At 41.9% G+C, this 17,026-nt stretch overlaps 1 protein-coding gene across 1 annotated transcript in view; it reads right to left on the bottom strand.

The window, feature by feature from the left end:
• Window positions 1–1,222: 1,222 nt before the first annotated feature.
• LOC124774879 (troponin C) overlaps window positions 1,223–17,026 on the bottom strand; it is a 63,728-nt gene continuing 47,924 nt past the window's right edge. Inside the window, exons 4-6 of the mRNA XM_047249528.1 lie at window positions 14,414–14,533; window positions 10,111–10,242; window positions 1,223–1,467 (exon numbers count right to left, since the gene is read on the bottom strand). Of these exons, the coding sequence (XP_047105484.1) occupies window positions 1,439–1,467; window positions 10,111–10,242; window positions 14,414–14,533 (281 nt within the window). The 3' untranslated portion in view covers window positions 1,223–1,438. The remainder of the gene's footprint in view (window positions 1,468–10,110; window positions 10,243–14,413; window positions 14,534–17,026) is intronic.

Genomic DNA, 17,026 nt, shown 5'->3' with positions numbered 1-17,026 from the left:
ATTCTGTGCTCTGACGCTCCAGGTGACGCTCCGGGAACTTAACGAGCAGAGGGACCCTGCAGTCGAAGGAGGTCATCATGACCTTACTGGAACTTGTGCGAACGGCTCTGGACTACTTTGGCGGAGATAAGTGGAATTTTTGCACTGCTGGCTTTGCCGTTCGCCCTCAGGCTCGATGCTGGCGACCTGAAGAAAAATATCGGTGGACATTGGTTTCAGTCGGATGAGGAAGTGCAAGAGTGGATGTTGTGGATCCGTCAGTGGCCGACCGCGTTTTACAAACATAATTTGATTGTCTCGTCTCCCATTTGGACCAATGTTTTAACGTTTATGGTGATTACTTTTCAATGAAAGCATTCCTTGGTTCCGTGTTCATCTGACTGCCCCTCGTATATAAATTACGCAACTTACCATTTCTGAAGTCAGCAACAGACTTAATGACTTAATATCCCCTCTGTTCTTGCCCTGTTAAAAGCATACATTAACCGCATGATTTCTCTGTACTATTTCGCTATTCCTTTTATATCAGAACTTATTTCTTTATTTTGATTTTTCTTTCTCCGTGGTTTTCTCTACCGTTTCGGGAATATTTCTTTACGCCGCCACGACTGCTTCCTCGCCGCAGCCTTTTCAGACTTAACTAATTCTCCATCCCTACTGCCCTCGATGTTGACTAACTGCTGAATGTCAACTTCATTCTTCCCTTTCTTTGTTCGTTCGTTACTTGCAGATTAGACTAATTTGGCACAATTTTACCGTAATATTATTCCGCTTCACCTAGAAGCTTCTCAAGAATATTTTCAACGTAGTTACACGATTTACAATGGAATTTTTCTATTTCAATGTTTTCTCTGCACGAGGATGTATGTGAATTATCGCAATGCTACTACGGATAACAACACACACCAATTCTACAACCAACGTAAGTGAAATGTAACACAAATTGTCATTACCAGTGATCACAACATTGATGCCACCTGTTTTTTAGAATTTAGGCCGTGGTTGTAAAGCAGGAGATATCTGGTACACAGAACGATAAAAATTGTTAAAAGCAGGTGTAACCAAGCTGCGAATATCATGTTTTGAGGAATTCCATTATCGACGATCTCTTCATCTCACTTAAAATGTTACTGCGCCACAATCGTTGACGCCATTTTTGCAAGATGATAAGGAGAGTGACAAAGTGAACTGGGAAAAGAAAATGAATGCACACGGAAGCAGCTTAGTGGTGAAATTATTTATTTACAATGTCTGTTGCTAAGTGTTAGCAATAGTGCCTGAGACGAGTGCTGCGTAGGTGTGATGACTGCTGCTTCTCCGTGGCCCTTCAGGAGGGTTCGCGGCTTTGGCGATGACGCAGCAGGTGGTCCTGTTGCACTTGGTCCTGGTGTTCGTAGTGAGTAAACCGCTGGGCGCCGTACCCCTCGCATTTGCTGGCTTATTCTCCCGTCATCATCTCCATGAACTCTGCAACACACCAGAGAAAACAAATGGAACTCTTATTCTAAAAAAACTGAATTGCACACAGAAAAAAAGATGAAACTTCCTGGCAGATTAAAACCGTGTGCCCGACCGAGACTCGAACTCGGGACCTTTGCCTTTCGCGAGCAAGTGCTCTACCATCTGAGCTACCGAAGCACGACTCACGCCCGGTCCTCACAGCTTTACTTCTGCCAGTATCTCGTCTCCTACCTTCCAAACTTTACAGAATCTCTCCTGCGAACCTTGCAGGAACTCCTGAAAGAAAGGATATTGCGGAGACATGGCTTAGCCACAGCCGGGCGTGAGTCGTGCTTCGGTAGCTCAGATGGTAGAGCACTTGCCCGCGAAAGGCAAAGGTCCCGAGTTCGAGTCTCGGTCGGGGACACAGTTTTAATCTGCCAGGAAGATTCATATCAGCGCACACTCCGCTGCAGAGTGAAAATCTCATTCTGGAAACATCCCCCAGGCTGTGGCCAAGCCATGTCTCCGCAATATCCTTTCTTTCAGGAGTACTAGTCCTGCAAGGTTCGCAGGAGAGCTTCTGTAAAGTTTGGGAGGTAGGAGACGAGATACTGGCAGAAGTACAGCTGCGAGGACCGGGCGTGAGTCGTGCTTCGGTAGCTCAGATGGTAGAGCACTTGCCCGCGAAAGGCAAAGGTCCCGAGTTCGAGTCTCGGTCGGGCACACAGTTTTAATCTGCCAGGAAGTTTCATATCAGCGCACACTCCGCTGCAGAGTGAAAATCTCACTCTAGAAAAAAAGATGTGCTTTGATCCTGGTAACTTACTTTTGGCCCACAAAAACATAATAAATTGTGTGTATACGCAGACCGAAGCGACGAGAAATTCTTTACCAAGGCCCAGATTCGAATCCAGGTCTCGTGCTCACTAGGCAGATGGCTAACCACTACGCCACCCTGGCACAATGGCTCTCTCAGCGCAACCGCAACGACTGGCCTAACACACCTCCCTCGTCAATCAAAATTCCCATTCACGCCTCAGCCCACTTGGTATTCACCCTAAACTCGAACAGCATTGTAGAGGCTTTTCTAAAGGCTTTAAGCACTATGGGACTTAACATCTGACGCCATCAGTCCCCTAGACTTAGAACTACTTAAACCTAACCAACCTAAGGACATCACACACACCCATGCCCAAGGATGGAGTCGAACCTGCGACCGTAGCAGCAACGCGGTTCCGGACTGAAGCGCCTAGAACCGCTCGCCCACAGCGGCCAGTCATTGCAGACACTCTCCAACTGTTTTGGAATAGCATCTATGCAATCTACTGAACGCAGAACCCTGCATGAAAGCCGGGCATACATGCTTTAATCAGATGTAACTATATGGTTCCAGAGACATTTTCAAGTCTCACACATCTATGATGTATACACGCAGACTGATGCAATGAGTGAAAATGGAAATTTTAATTGAGGAAGGAGGCGCACTAGGATAGCCCGTCAGCTGTGCAGATGCACTGTGCCAGGGTGCTTTAGTGGTTAGCGCATCTGCCTAGTGAGTAGGAGACGCGGGTCCGAAAAATGGTCCAAATGGCTCTCAGCACTATGGGACTTAACTTCTGAGGTCATCAGTCCCCTAGAACTACTTAAACCTAACTAACCTAAGGACATCACACACATCCATGCCCGAGGCAAGATTCGAACCTGCGACCGTAGCGGTCACGCGGTTCCAGACTGTAGCGCCTAGAACCGCTCGGCCACACCGGCCGGCTCACACTCAGACTAATGTACTTTATAGATAGATTATTTCTCACAATTCTTCGGCCGGCACGCGGATTCCAATCTTGGTTTGGGTGCAAATTTTATACGTCACTTCCGTCTGCGTATATACATCACATGTGTTTGTAACTTGAAAATGTCTCTGGAACGATATACTTTCATTTGATTAAAGCACCTCTGCTCGAGTTTCAGGCAGAATCCCCCGTTTCTTTCGATGCAGAGGTGCTGTTCCAGTACAGATGGAAAGACTCTGCAATGCTGTTCGAGCTTAGTGGGGAATAGCAAGCAGGCTGAGGTGTGAATGGAAATTTGGAGTGAGAAGGGAGACGTGCTATGGTAGTCTGTGCAGTTGCGCAAAGTCGCCATGCCAGTGTAGCGTAGTGGTTAGCGCATCTGCCAAGTGAGCGAGGCACCCAGGTTGGAATCCTGGCCTTGCTACAAATTTTGATTCGTGGCTTCAATCTCCATATATACATCGTATCTGTATGAGACTTGAAATGGTCTCTGGAAATATTTGATAAAAAATTGAATTAGGGATAAAATGTTGTCATAATGTCATGTCTTCTTAACGAAAGAAGCAGAGCACTATAAATTTTCACAATCACTGTAATTTCAGGTGAGCAGTCAATAGACCATACATGTCAGAATTTTTAGGCGTAAAATATAAAAACAATTGTGAACTTTTTATAATAATTCTATAAAAATAAGCCGAATCTACATCCACAGAGGACGACACATAGGTGTCGAAACACTTCTGGGTAAATAGAAGAAAGAGATTCATCGTGTCGTGCAGAAAGCGGAGATCAAAACTTAACGTTAATTCGCAATACGGGAAAAAGTCAACAGGAGGTACCAACCCTAGAAAGATGATTATCAATATCAGTACCGTAAGTCTCTTTTTGCAGCTTAATTTAATCCTCTCAGATTTATGTCCGTAAAGCTATTACGATGTAGTTGGCAAATAATGAATTTGGCAGCTTGCGGATTTGTAGCCGGACAGAATGTACTGAATGTTTCAATCGTGTCAAGTAATACAAAATCCAGCTCAGGTAAGCGTGTAAATTGAGGCTAGTCTCACCCTATAAAAATGCAGGCGAGGGTAGATTCAGTGATTACACTCACTAATATTTTACATGAAGGTAATCTTTAGTACCCCTTAAGTTGGTTCAGGAGCCTGCGGATTGGCTATTTTATTTACAGATCAGTGAATATGTCGATTAAGTACAAGATGCAGGATGAAAGTAGCAAGCGTGGTTAATAAATGGAAGATAATCTTAATTCATGTGTAGAAGCTTTGACTCAGAAGTAGGACTGACATAGTTTCGCAAACTACTGAGGAACCATACATCATAATCATCATTATTAGTGTTCTGCCAAAGACAGTTTTTCACATGGTAGTTCTCCAGTCTGTCCGGTCTTCTGCCCGCCTCTTCAGGTTCGCGTAATTTCCTCTTCCCTTTTGTCGTCTATCATCTTGTATCTCCTTCTACATCTCAGTCTTCTCCCACAAACCAGTTCTTCCAAAAGCATCTGCTAGCAAGCACTCCCTTCTCAATGAATGTCCCAACTTTTCTTTTTCCTTTCTCTTATAACCTTCAGCAGACATCTTCTCTCACCAAACCTTTCCAATACTCTTTCACTACTTACTTTTTCAATCTAGCTTATCTTGTCCATTCTCCTCCATATCCACATCTCAAATGCTTCTAACCTTTTTTCATCCTCCCGTCTCAGCGTCCATGTTTCTGCCCCATATAGTGCCACACTCCAGACAAAACATTTGCCTAGCATTTTCCTTAGACCTTTATCTAATTTGCCACATAAGACTCCTCTTTCTGATGAATGCCTCCTTCACTATGGCAATTCGAGTTTTCACCTCCTGGTGACATCTCAAGTCTTCAGTTATTTTGCTTCCAAGATATTTAAATGCATTTACTTTGCTAATGATAGCTTGTCCTATTTTAATATTGGACAGTCTGCGTCTTCTACTGATGACCATATTCACTGTTTTTGCTGTGTTTATTTGCATCCCATATTCCACACAAGCTTCATTCAGATCTTTCAGCATGTTATTCACTATCCGCTCACGTTTTGCCACTAATACCATATCATCAGCAAATCTTATACATTCTACTCTCTCTCCACCAATTCATATTCCTCTTTTCCCACCTAAGCCTCTCGCAATAGTCTCTTCAAGATAAGCGTTAAACAGCAGTGGGGAAAGGCAACAACCTTGTCTAACACCTCGTTCAGTGCTGCTTCCTTCTGACATTTCATTTCCAATCCGTATCTTTACTTTTCTGTGTAAATATAGCTTTGGTATCATTCAGTTTCCTGTACCACTTTTTTCCTTCTTCAGTTTCTTCATTTTTCCACTCTCTCCGCCCTTCCATCTTTTTCAACCTGTTTTCTGTTATCCATTCTTTCCTGCTACTTTATGGTACTCTAATTCCTAGTATTTCTTCAGCAGCATCCATGAGTCCTTCCCCAATTTTTATCCATTTGTCATTAACACTTTCATCAACACCATACAAATAAGTCAAAAAACAAGTTAGCTGGAAAAATGGGCTCATCCATAATTTTTTTGTTCGGAATAACATTTGTTAGCCATCTCGATAGATTATTTGTACACGATTTTCCCATTGGCGATTCAAAACTCATTTCGAAGGGTTACGTAATCAGTCAAAAGAAAGCAGTAGCAATATTGAAACGACCATAATGGGACGCGAATTCAGGAGATGATGACGAATAAGAAACTCGTCGAAATACTGCGACAACACGACTCCACGATTCAGCTGATAACGTGAGACGATTTCACCAATGAAGTATGTCGAAAAAACCTGCATTCCCTATTTCTCTAGAGTGCTTCTACTACATAACCTCTCTGTGGAAAGAAAGTGTCTCCGCTCGAAATACTTAAGATGAGGAGACACCGCGAGAACCATCCTGAATAGTTACTGAATAAACAAAGTGAAACTTACTCTCTACTTCTTCATATTGTCAGACATGTGTGTTTCTCCCAGCAGTTTTGTTAAGTAGTAACCTATTGTTACTGGATGTGACATTTACTAATTTAGAGCTCTATGAGTGTGAAATATTAATTTTTTGTATTTTTAGCATTAGCAATTAATTTCGCTGACGATTATAAATTCTTTGCTGTCTTGTCCCATTATGCAAAAAATTTTCTTTGTCAGTAACGCCAGTAAAAGGAGAATAAATGGAAGCCTAGCTGACAAATAAATAACTAGCGGAACAAGCTGCAAAAGGCTGTGTTTCTCATTGTAATCGTGGTTCGCCAAGTAATCTAGTGAAACCACTACAGGTATTCGTTAATGATTCAACGCACTTGACTGTTTCTGCGGGAAAAAAGCGTTTCCTGTCGAATGTATTCCGACCTTACAAAAGTGAACACAGTGATTCTCTTGAGAGTCGTGGATTCTCACACCAGATTCACGGGTACATCGGCCCGAAACTTTACATCAGTTTGCAAAATGATTTGCATTTGAATAAAATCATTTTAGATGTTAGGCGACGACATTATGGAACATTAAAACCTATATATCCGACTGCTGTTCGGCCGCCCTGAGGAGGAACGATACAAAGACAGTCTGAAGTCATATCTATACAGTTTTAATGCTTTATAATAGCACCAAAACAATCGACGCGTCGTGCAATGGTAGCATCTTTGACAAGTAATTAAAACATCTTGAACCACTGTTTCGAACCTCTCCGCAGCTAAAATTTGGAATTAATATCATCAGCAATGGCGGCCGAAGACTTCCGGTATAAGAAATCATTCTTGTTCTACCATCGGCCTTGTCAATGAAGGCGGAGAAGCGGGCACAGGTTCAGGGCAATATCTTGCCCTTGAGGTGGGAATCTGCCCTAAAATACGGAAGAATCAGCAATGATCAATGGCATGAGGATGCAGAAGGCAATGGAAACCACCATATTGAAGAACATAACATGTATCCACAGGGAATATGGCCCACAAGTGAAAAAGTGTCATGATGATCTCTCGATTAGCAAAAGATTCAGGACTGATCCCACATTCGAATCTCCGGGAGGGCACTGAAAACAGGGAGGTGACCGTGAGAAAAAGATTGAATAACCAACGGAAGGACAATATTCTACGAATTGGAGCGTGGAATGTCAGAAGACTGAACGCGATAGGGAAGCTAGAAAATCTGGACAGGGAAATGCAAAGTCTGAGTCTAGATGTAGTGGGGGGTCAGTGAAGACGAATGTAAGGTAACATCAGCACCAGCAGAAAATGTTGTAATTGGAGTAGGGTATGTTATGAACAGGGAAGTGTAGCAGAGAGCGAGTCACTACAGTTCAGCGATAGAATTATTCTCATCAAGTTAGACGGCAACTAAACCCCAATAAAAACAATTCAGGGATACAAGTGGACATCACAAGCAGAGGATAAAGAGACAGAGAAAGTATATGAGAATATATAATGTGTAATACAAAATGTATAAAGACATGATAGCCTAAGAATCATGGGTGATTGCAACGCGGTAATAAGAGAACGAATAGAAGAAAGAAGCACGGGAGAATATGGGCTTGGTAGTATGACTAAAAAAGGAGAAAGACTCATCGAGTTCTGCAATAAGTTTCAGCAGGTAATAGCAAACATAATGTTCAAAAATCAAAAGAGGAGGAGATATACTTGGAAAAGGCCTGAAGATACGGGATACTGGATTGTAAACCGTACGCAGCAGCAGATATAGATTCAGATCACATTTTCGTAATGATGACTGAAGTACAAGAGGTTAGTACTAGGGTATCAGTGTGGAACTAAGGGGAATACTAAACTACTAAGGAGTGTCGAGACGCATTTGAAGTTGGGTACTGCGATAAGGAATACCATGGTAGACACTTAAGTTGAAGAGAAGTGGGCATCTCTGATAAGATCAATCGCAGATGTTGAAAAGACAAACACAATTAGTTGAATGGTAACTACGAAGAAACATCGGGTAGCAGATGAAATACTTCAATTTATGGACGATAGGAGGAAGGATAAAAATGGCCAGGGAACGACAAGAATACAGCAAGACAATTAAAATGGATGCAGGACAAATGCGAAGATATCTAACTTGAAATGATTATCGTAAGGACTGACTCAGAAGTCGGAAGTCAGAACAACCATTTGTGAAATTAAAAGCATGGGTGGCAATAACGAAAGTGCAATGGAAATTCCACTGCCAAAGGCAGAGCGAGCGGGTAGATGAGAAGAGAGCACTGAAGGCCTCTGTAATGGTGAGGAATTGTCTGATGACGTGACAGATGAAGAAATAGGAGTCGATACGGAGGACATAGCGAATCCAGTATTAGAGTCAGAATTTAAAAGAGCTTTGGAAGACTTGAGATTAAATAAGACAGAAGGGATAGACAAGATTCAGTCGGTATGTCTAAAGCCATTGAGGAAAGTAGCGGCCAAACGAGTTTTTATGTTGGTGTGTAGACTCAGGCTTTTGGACAATTACGCCATAAATTCCGGAGATAGCAAGAGCAGATAAGTGCTAGAACTATTGCACAATCAGCTGAACAGCTCATTCATCCAAGTTGCTGGCAAGAATAATATACCGAAGAATGGAAAAGGAAACTGAAGAAATGTTACATGACTATCAGTTTGGCTTTAGGAGAGATAAAGGCGCCAGAGACGAAGTCTGACATTGCGGTTGATAATGGAAGCAAGACTGAAGAAAAATGAAGATAAGCTTATAGCATCTGTCAACCTGGAAAAAGCTTTCGACAATGTAAAATCGTGCAAGATTCGTAATCCTGAGAAAAATAGGAGTAAGCTGTAGTCAAAGACGCGTAATATAACATATGTACAAGTACCTACAGGAAACAATGAGATTGAAAGACCAAGAACGAAGTCCCTCGGATAAAAAAATTGTGAGACAGTCTTTCGCCACTACTGTTCAAACACTACATCGAAGAAGCAGTGACGAAAATAAAAGGTGAGCAACAATTACAGGAGCTGTTGTATGGTGCGAACAGCCTAATGAGTACAGAATACGGATTGAGAATACACCGAAAAAAGACGAAAGCAATGAGAAGTAGCAGAAATGAGAAAATGGAGAAGCTTAAAATAAAAATCACGAAGCAGAGGAAGTTACGGAATTCTGTTACCTTCGAAGCAAAATTGACCACGACGAACGAAGTGAATAGGACATAAATAGCAGACTAGGACAAACAAAGAGGGTTTTCCTGGCCAAAAGAAGCCTACTAGTTTTCATAATATCAAACATATGCCTCAATTTGACACGAAGATATTTCTGAGACTAAGTTTGGAGCACCAGGTTATATAGTAGTGTATCATGGACTGTGGGAAATGCGGAGAAGAAGAAAATCGAAGCATTTGTGATGTGGTACTACAGAATAATGTTGAAGATTAGGTGGACTGATAAAAGAAAGGAATGAGGAATTTCACTGTAGAGTCGGCGAAGGGAGGAACATATGGAAAACACTGACAAGAAGAGGAGACAGGATGACAGCACATGTGTTAAGACACCAAGTAAAAGCTTCTATCGTACTAGAGGGAACTTCAGAGGGCAAACGGTGCAGGAAAGACAGACACTGGAATACACCCAACAAATAACTTAGGACGTAGGGTGCAAGTGGTACACCGAAATGAAGAGGTTGGCGCTGGAAAAAAAAAATACTTGGCTGGCGGTTGGCCGCAAGAAACCAATCAGAAGACTGATAAAAAAGAAAGAAAGCGACACCATCTAACACCCAGAAGGATTTTACTCATATCGGTAATGGCTGTGATAGCCCGCACTTCTATGATTTTCTGTACTGATGGAGAAGCGTATCTGATGGCTCGTATTGTTCAGTAGGAAGAGAAGGTGAGGGAGTGTTATCTCCAAGGGCGCTCACCGTCGAAGTCGACGGTGCCGGAGCCGTCGGTATCAATCTCGGCGATGATGCCGTCCAGGTCTTCTGGTCCCAGCTTGTCGTCCAGCGCCGCCAGGATTTCTCGCAGCGTCCCCGTCGTGATGTAGCCGTTTCCTGCGCAAGAAACGCACACGCTTAACGAAATACAGTCGACACACTCGTGCTTTCAAATAACGTCGGGATGACAAAGGGTAGACACGACAGACACATTCCCTCAACTCCCGTTAAATATTACGTTCATTTTCTCCATGTGGGGTACCACAGCACTAAGCTTGTTGAAAGACGTACTGACGTAATCCACCTCGGCTGTTTTTCACAAGTATTCACTTTACCACATGTTACAAAATTGGCCAATTGCGGCATTAAGAGTCATTTTCAACGATAGTAGGTGACACCTACTACCCTTGAAGATGACCTATAGGGCCGATACTGGCCAAAAGTGAATACCTGTCAAAAATTGGCGAGGTAGAATACTCCAGTGTGTCTTAACCAATATTACGTTGCTAGCCTTAATTTCTTTTTATGCTTTTATTTCTACTCTGGCGCCCATTTAGTCAGCTAAAATGTAAGTAACTTACATACAGAACAAAACATAAATTGATGATAGTTTAACAAAGGGCTTCAGAAGCTTGCTGTTAATTGACATGCTTGCAAACAGTGAAAAAAGGTTTTTAAATTTAAAGGAAAAGATGGAATAACAAAATAACAATACTAATGTTTAGCAACGGTGTTTTGACACAAATGTAAATGAAGATACAAGTACACGTTTAACAAAAGTGCTTGACATGCAGTGAAAAATTTTACAGAGTAGCTCAACAGAGTTGATTATTTTGGCACCACAAGTTTGTGCAATAAAACAGGAAGACCAGCAGAGATAAAAATGTTCAGCACCTAAGTTGAGATACATACACATATAAAATACATTATTATGAACATGAAACAACCAGTGCTGCATTAGTAACACAAAGATACTTTGACAGCTTGCAAAAATGTACAAAGCTCTTCATTATACGCGGGGAATACCCAAAGAAAGAGAAATGGCAGCATTCGCAGGAAAATCTACTTTCAGCGTACGTAATTGTTGCAAAAACGATTGTTTGAGTCTCTCCCATTTTGCACATTCGATGTGATTGAAGTCAACTTATGTAGTGTATGCAGTCACAGGCCACAGTTGGAAAAATTTCTTTGTGATAAAGATGTTTTGGAAATCTGTCGAGGTTGAAACTCATACGGTAGAAGGAGGATATCAACCATCTGGGTAGGCGAACATCGTGAAACGGGGTCTATGTGAAATAACAGGCTGAACATAGGCATAATATCATGAGTTCCTGAAGAACTAAGATATGTTCCAGTCCTTTTGACACTGCTGAAAAGCAACGATGCAGTTCAGAAGGAGAAAGTCTCAGGTCGATCAGTGTTCCAGATTTTCTGGTTTCTGTAAGAAGAATTCTGACTACTTCATTGTGAATGTTACCACAACGGAGGGATGTGACGCAGTGGTTGGCACACTGGACTCGCATTCGGCAGGACGACGGCTCAAATCCGCGTCCGGCCGTCCAGATTTAGGTTTCCTGTGATTTCCTCAAGTCGCTACAGGCAGGTTCCCGGATGGTTCCTTTGAAATGGCAGGGCCGATTTCATTCCCCATCCTTGAGACGATCCGAACTTGTGCTCCGTCTCTAATGACCTCAATGTCGACGGATGTTAAAGCCAGTTTTCCTTCAATGAAGCCACGGTGAGATTTAACCCACAGGAATTATGTCGTTTGTCTCTAGATTTGACACTGGAGACACTGACAAATGATTGCCGAAATTACAGTTCTGGGTTTTGAATTCCACTTCTTATGCCTTAGAGATTTAAAACTTACGTAGAATCGGGTAGAATGACGACCTTGGAAAGCTGAAGCGAGCTGACATGTTTTAAGCTTCCACAGAAAAAAACTAAGTTTCTTTCTGCAGTAGAAACAATTTTGAGACTTGTGTACAGGGAAAGGCACACTCACATTTTTTCTCTTTTTTTATTTTGGAGCCTTCGGTATACTCGTATATGTGCAAAAAGTCCGACCTTTAAAAGTGTGACTCTAGAAAGAATAGCAAATAATAAAATTTTACTTATTTTGCGTATTCATCATATTAGGAAAATTACAGTAAATGATTTAGAGGGTATAATATCACGTAAAATTTGGTACAAAGATCTACGCTCTATGCTCTATTAATACGGGTCGCGCCGTCAGGCTAACGACAGCGTGAAGCGGATGGGGCCTGGCCCAAGTTAGGAGCATCCACTGTGTTACTTGCACTAGATTACAATACGCGTAACACAGCTAAAACTTTCTCGCGGAAAGGGGTGTGATACAATTATGTACAATTATATCATCTTTCACGTGGCGCTATTCAAAAGTTTGATACTTTCGAAATATTTATGCAAGTCATCCATGCCCAGCAATCAAATTACAACAATAAAAAGGATATAAAATAACGAACTTTTACGTTTTACTGTGCATAAACATTATTCTAGGAAGAAAATAGGGTTAAATTTTTAAGAGGTCTGGGGATATACTGGACACCAACTTTGGCAGCAGCAATCCGGCTAGGCATCAAGTCGTACTGAGTCTGAATGGCAGATAAGATAACGTCAATCCATGCTGTTTCAACTCTGAGCCGGAGTTCAGAGGCAATCGTGGAGGTGGGCTAGTGGTAAGGGACCAATCTCTGAAACCCGTCCCGGCCGAGGTGGCCGAGCGGTTCTAGGCGCTACAGTCTGGATCCGCGCGACTGCTACAGTCGCAGGTTCGAATCCTGCCTCAGGCATGGATGTGTGTGATGTCCTTCGGTTAGTTAGGTTTAAGTAGTTCTATGTTCTATTGGACTGATGACCTCAGAAGTTAAGTCCCATAGTGCTCAGAGCCATTAGCCATTAGTGTGAAACCCGTGACCAGATGTTTACAACCAGTGAGACATCTGGAGAACGCGCCTGAGCAACAGTCGAACAGCCTCCGCGTCGAGGTAGGTCATGCCACCACAAGCAATATGTGGTTTGGTGTTATGTCGTAGGAAGATATCACGAAGCCGTTGAATGCCACTCATCCTTAGACGTCATAAACATAACATCTCCTAAAAGTTCGTAGGCTTGTAACGCCAGTGTTATTTTGAAAAAAATAATTTTGCGTACTTAGCTGCGTCATTATAAATTACTAAAGCAAGTAACTGCCGAAGTTTCGACTGACTTTGCAGCGGTCCTCTTCAGGGCAGTTATCTGCTGGAGAGTGTAGTTAACCGTCCTGAAGAGGACTATTGTAAAGTCTTTCGAAACGTTGGCAGTTACATGTTACGGTGTTTTATAATGACGCAGCCTAACAACTAAAATTATTTTACTCAAAATAACGCCTGTCGCTCAAATTGCAGACTACGCGAAGTAGAGGTAAAAGTGTGGTTTACTTAATGACACCACATAGTATCATATCAGTTGCTGGACCCGTATGACGATGCCGAATGCAATCTGGCAACGTTCGTTGCTCTGGAAGACTTCACAACTGAACACGTCTGTCACGATGGTGTACGTTGAACCAGGACTTGATCGAAAAATGAAGCCCTCCTACTCCCCGGGGTCCAGCATTGTCGTTCGGCGAGTTACTGTCGGCCAAACTCCCTCTGCTGCCGCATCAAGGTAAGCCGCAACAGTGGTAAATTCCTCATTACGTAGGGGTGTTCGGACACTTTTGATCAGACAGTGTATAAGAAGTTGATTGGCACAGGTGATTAAAGTTTTCTTCAATGAAAGAGCTCAACCAGTGTAAGAAATTTGAGTGGGACAGAGGACGGAGTTCCTGAATGTGTACGTCTGGAGCACAATGCTGTGTGCATCAGCATCAGTAATCCGTAGAAGAAAAAACTGAAAGTATCTAGTACGTTGTGCTCTCGAGCATTGTTAAAGATTAAAAGATTAGTGGAATACGAAATGAAGTACTAGCACAAAGTATGATGAAGGATAGACGTTAACGGACGACTGTTACAAGATGAATGAACAGGTTCGTGAAGACATCAGGTTCAGGAACGGGGCGTCGGTGCTGGAATGAGCAGTAGAGGAGAGTGGTAGTACGGGCAATCCAGAGCTATATTACTCAAAAACATGCAGAGGATATTGGTTATAATAGTTATGTAGGGATGGAAAGATAAACACAGGGTAGGAAAAGCCTCAAACCAGCCGAAAGGTGACGACTTCAGAAAAATTTCGGCGAGTTGTAAAGAAATATGAAAGAAGTTCACTGAGAGGTATCGTCGCTCACCTTCCCTGTCGTACAGCCTGAAAGCCTCCTTCAGCTCCTCTTGCATGGCCTCCGAGTCCTCCTCCTCCAGGAAATGGGAGGCGATCCTGCAGAAGCCGTCAAAGTTCACCTTGCCTGATCCTGCAACAGTTAGTGAACATCGTAACTACGTTCTGTTTTTACTTCCTGATTATAGCCTCTGAGTACAGTATTCTTCGGCGCAAACACCCATCAGGTAGCTCCAAAACTACTGAGCATGTACATAGACAATCATAGAAAGGAATAGGTGTACAGTTCTGCAATGAAACTTTAGCATCAGCATCAAACATAGTATCAGTACCGGTATCCCAATAAGTAGTAATAAAATGTTCGATAAGAATGTACAAATGACTAACACCTGCAGTATTAGCATAGTATTTCGTAAGGGACTGCAAGAAACGGAACGAAAAAAAATAATCGCAGCAAATAGGATGTAAGAACCAAAATGTTTAATGTATGATGCACATTTCGTAGATTTACATTTATATTATTTTGCAAGCTCAGCATATTTGACAAAGGAAACGATGAACAATGAGGCTGCACAGATTTTTTAGCATATCATCTCGTACATTTTTCTTCCTTATTAGGAAACAGTGCAACAGTCAACTACTCGCTGTCAACCTTCAGAATTGAGCTACTTTATTCTGGTTGTAAAAGAGACTTACCGGTCAAACTATCCAGTAAGTGAAACCAAAGTTACTTCAAATTAGGGTGGACAGGTATTCTCTTCAGTAAGTTCAAATAATGGTATTTGTCCGATACTTGAACTTGTACCCCTTGGCTATTCTTCGATTAAAGGCTATTGAGGCACATCGCAACCAGATACAAGTTATTTTACTTAGTATTTAAACATTTCATCATCGTGGGAAAGCAGTCGTATGGTAAGTTGAGAGTAAGAATGAATTTACATAACACTGCAATTAACAGACCTTCAATGTTATGGCAACATGATCGATTTGGAGAATTCTAGCCCCGTCATATGCATCAAATCGATTTCTGGTATGTTCATTTTAGTACTACATCTTGTTGTCAATTGTTCTGAAGACGTGACTTCTTTGGAAACATATTCTGAATACCCTGTGGTGCTGTGGGTACCTGGTTTAATAATGCACGTTACTGCAGGTCAACTGAAGACAGAAAGACTTGGTCCTAACACACCAAACATCGATTTGATGCAGATGTTCCAGTGCATTAGAAGATGAGGCTAGAAGCCTCGAAATCGATGTTATAATGAAACTGAAGGTCGTTTAATTGCTATCTGAAGCGAATTCATTCCACTCTCATTTCCAAGAAAGTTATATTTTCACAATCGGTTTTGTCCCATTATGCCCATTTCTAAATGGATACACTTGTAGTACATGGTTAGAATAGTCAGCAGCGTATCGTTTGTTTCTTTGCAGTATAAGAATATTCAAACAATTAGCGCCTGTTTGTATGCTATAGGATTGACTAACGTAACATAGAAAAATATGCCAATGTGGAGGCAAACGAATACATGTGACGTGAATCAGTTTTTGTATCTCTATTTTTTCTGGGGAACGCTGTTTTGTCCATTTTTGTCTTTACGTGAATTTCGAAACACCAAATGTTCAAATCTGGATAATAATGAAGCCGATCCCGTGTAGGTATTGTATAAAAGAAAAGGGAAAAGAGGTCCATTTAAATGAATGCATTCTGGGCAAACGTTTGGAAATCATTTTGTTTTCGCAGCCAACTCGTAAGTACAAAAGTAATGTCCCGAAACTGGCAGACGATATCCAATTATCTGATAAAATACACGATAAGATTTGAAACACTACAATTGAATTTGAGCTAAGAATCTCATGTAAAATCTTTGACGGAACAGAAGTGCCGGACATTGAATAACAGTAGATTCGGATTCAACTCAAATATCGTAAGGCTAATGCAAACGTCTTGCATCAACAGGTCGTATCACACGAAAGGATGCCCGCTGATTGTATAACCGCTCAACATTGCATCCAATAGATGAAGACAAAAACATTATGGTCGGATGGACTCTCACTACGCTATGACTGATGACAGAGGGCAAGAAGTAGAAAATAATGGCCAAGTAGGGTTGTACATTCGTGTATCTTCATGGACGTAATCGCGGTATGATTCTTGTAATTTTGTAATTGCTTCATATTTGCCAAGTTGTTGGCAGACATCGTCGCGGAGCTTATTAAATTTGCCCACAAGAAAGTTATCAATCAGTATTCACACAAATTTCGTTTACTGGTTCTAAGAGTTTCCGCTTTTTGTCACATTCTTGCCTGATTAGTCCGATGTACATATTACACATAGCTGCACAGCATATACGGCCCTCCGCAAACTGGCAACAAGTTTTAATAGGGTTGGGAATCAGTCGGCGTTCTTTCAGATGAGTAGTCCAATGGCAGAACAGCAAAAAGGGACACAAAGAATTAATCTGGTTTTTGTGAGGATATTTGTACGTCTACGATTCTGAACGTCGGTGCTGTTCCATTTGTTTCTGGTATATTGATCGCCGTGATTTACGTTAACGTACCTCCAGCAGTCCCCGATAACTGGCAGCCACATACGATATTTCAGGGAACAGAGGCCATTCGCGTAATG

This window comes from Schistocerca piceifrons, chromosome 2 (genome assembly GCF_021461385.2).
Source record: "Schistocerca piceifrons isolate TAMUIC-IGC-003096 chromosome 2, iqSchPice1.1, whole genome shotgun sequence".
NCBI classification, from domain to species: domain Eukaryota; kingdom Metazoa; phylum Arthropoda; class Insecta; order Orthoptera; family Acrididae; genus Schistocerca; species Schistocerca piceifrons.
The sequence above is the reverse complement of the archived record's forward strand: the minus strand, read 5'-3'. Positions and strand labels throughout refer to the sequence as shown.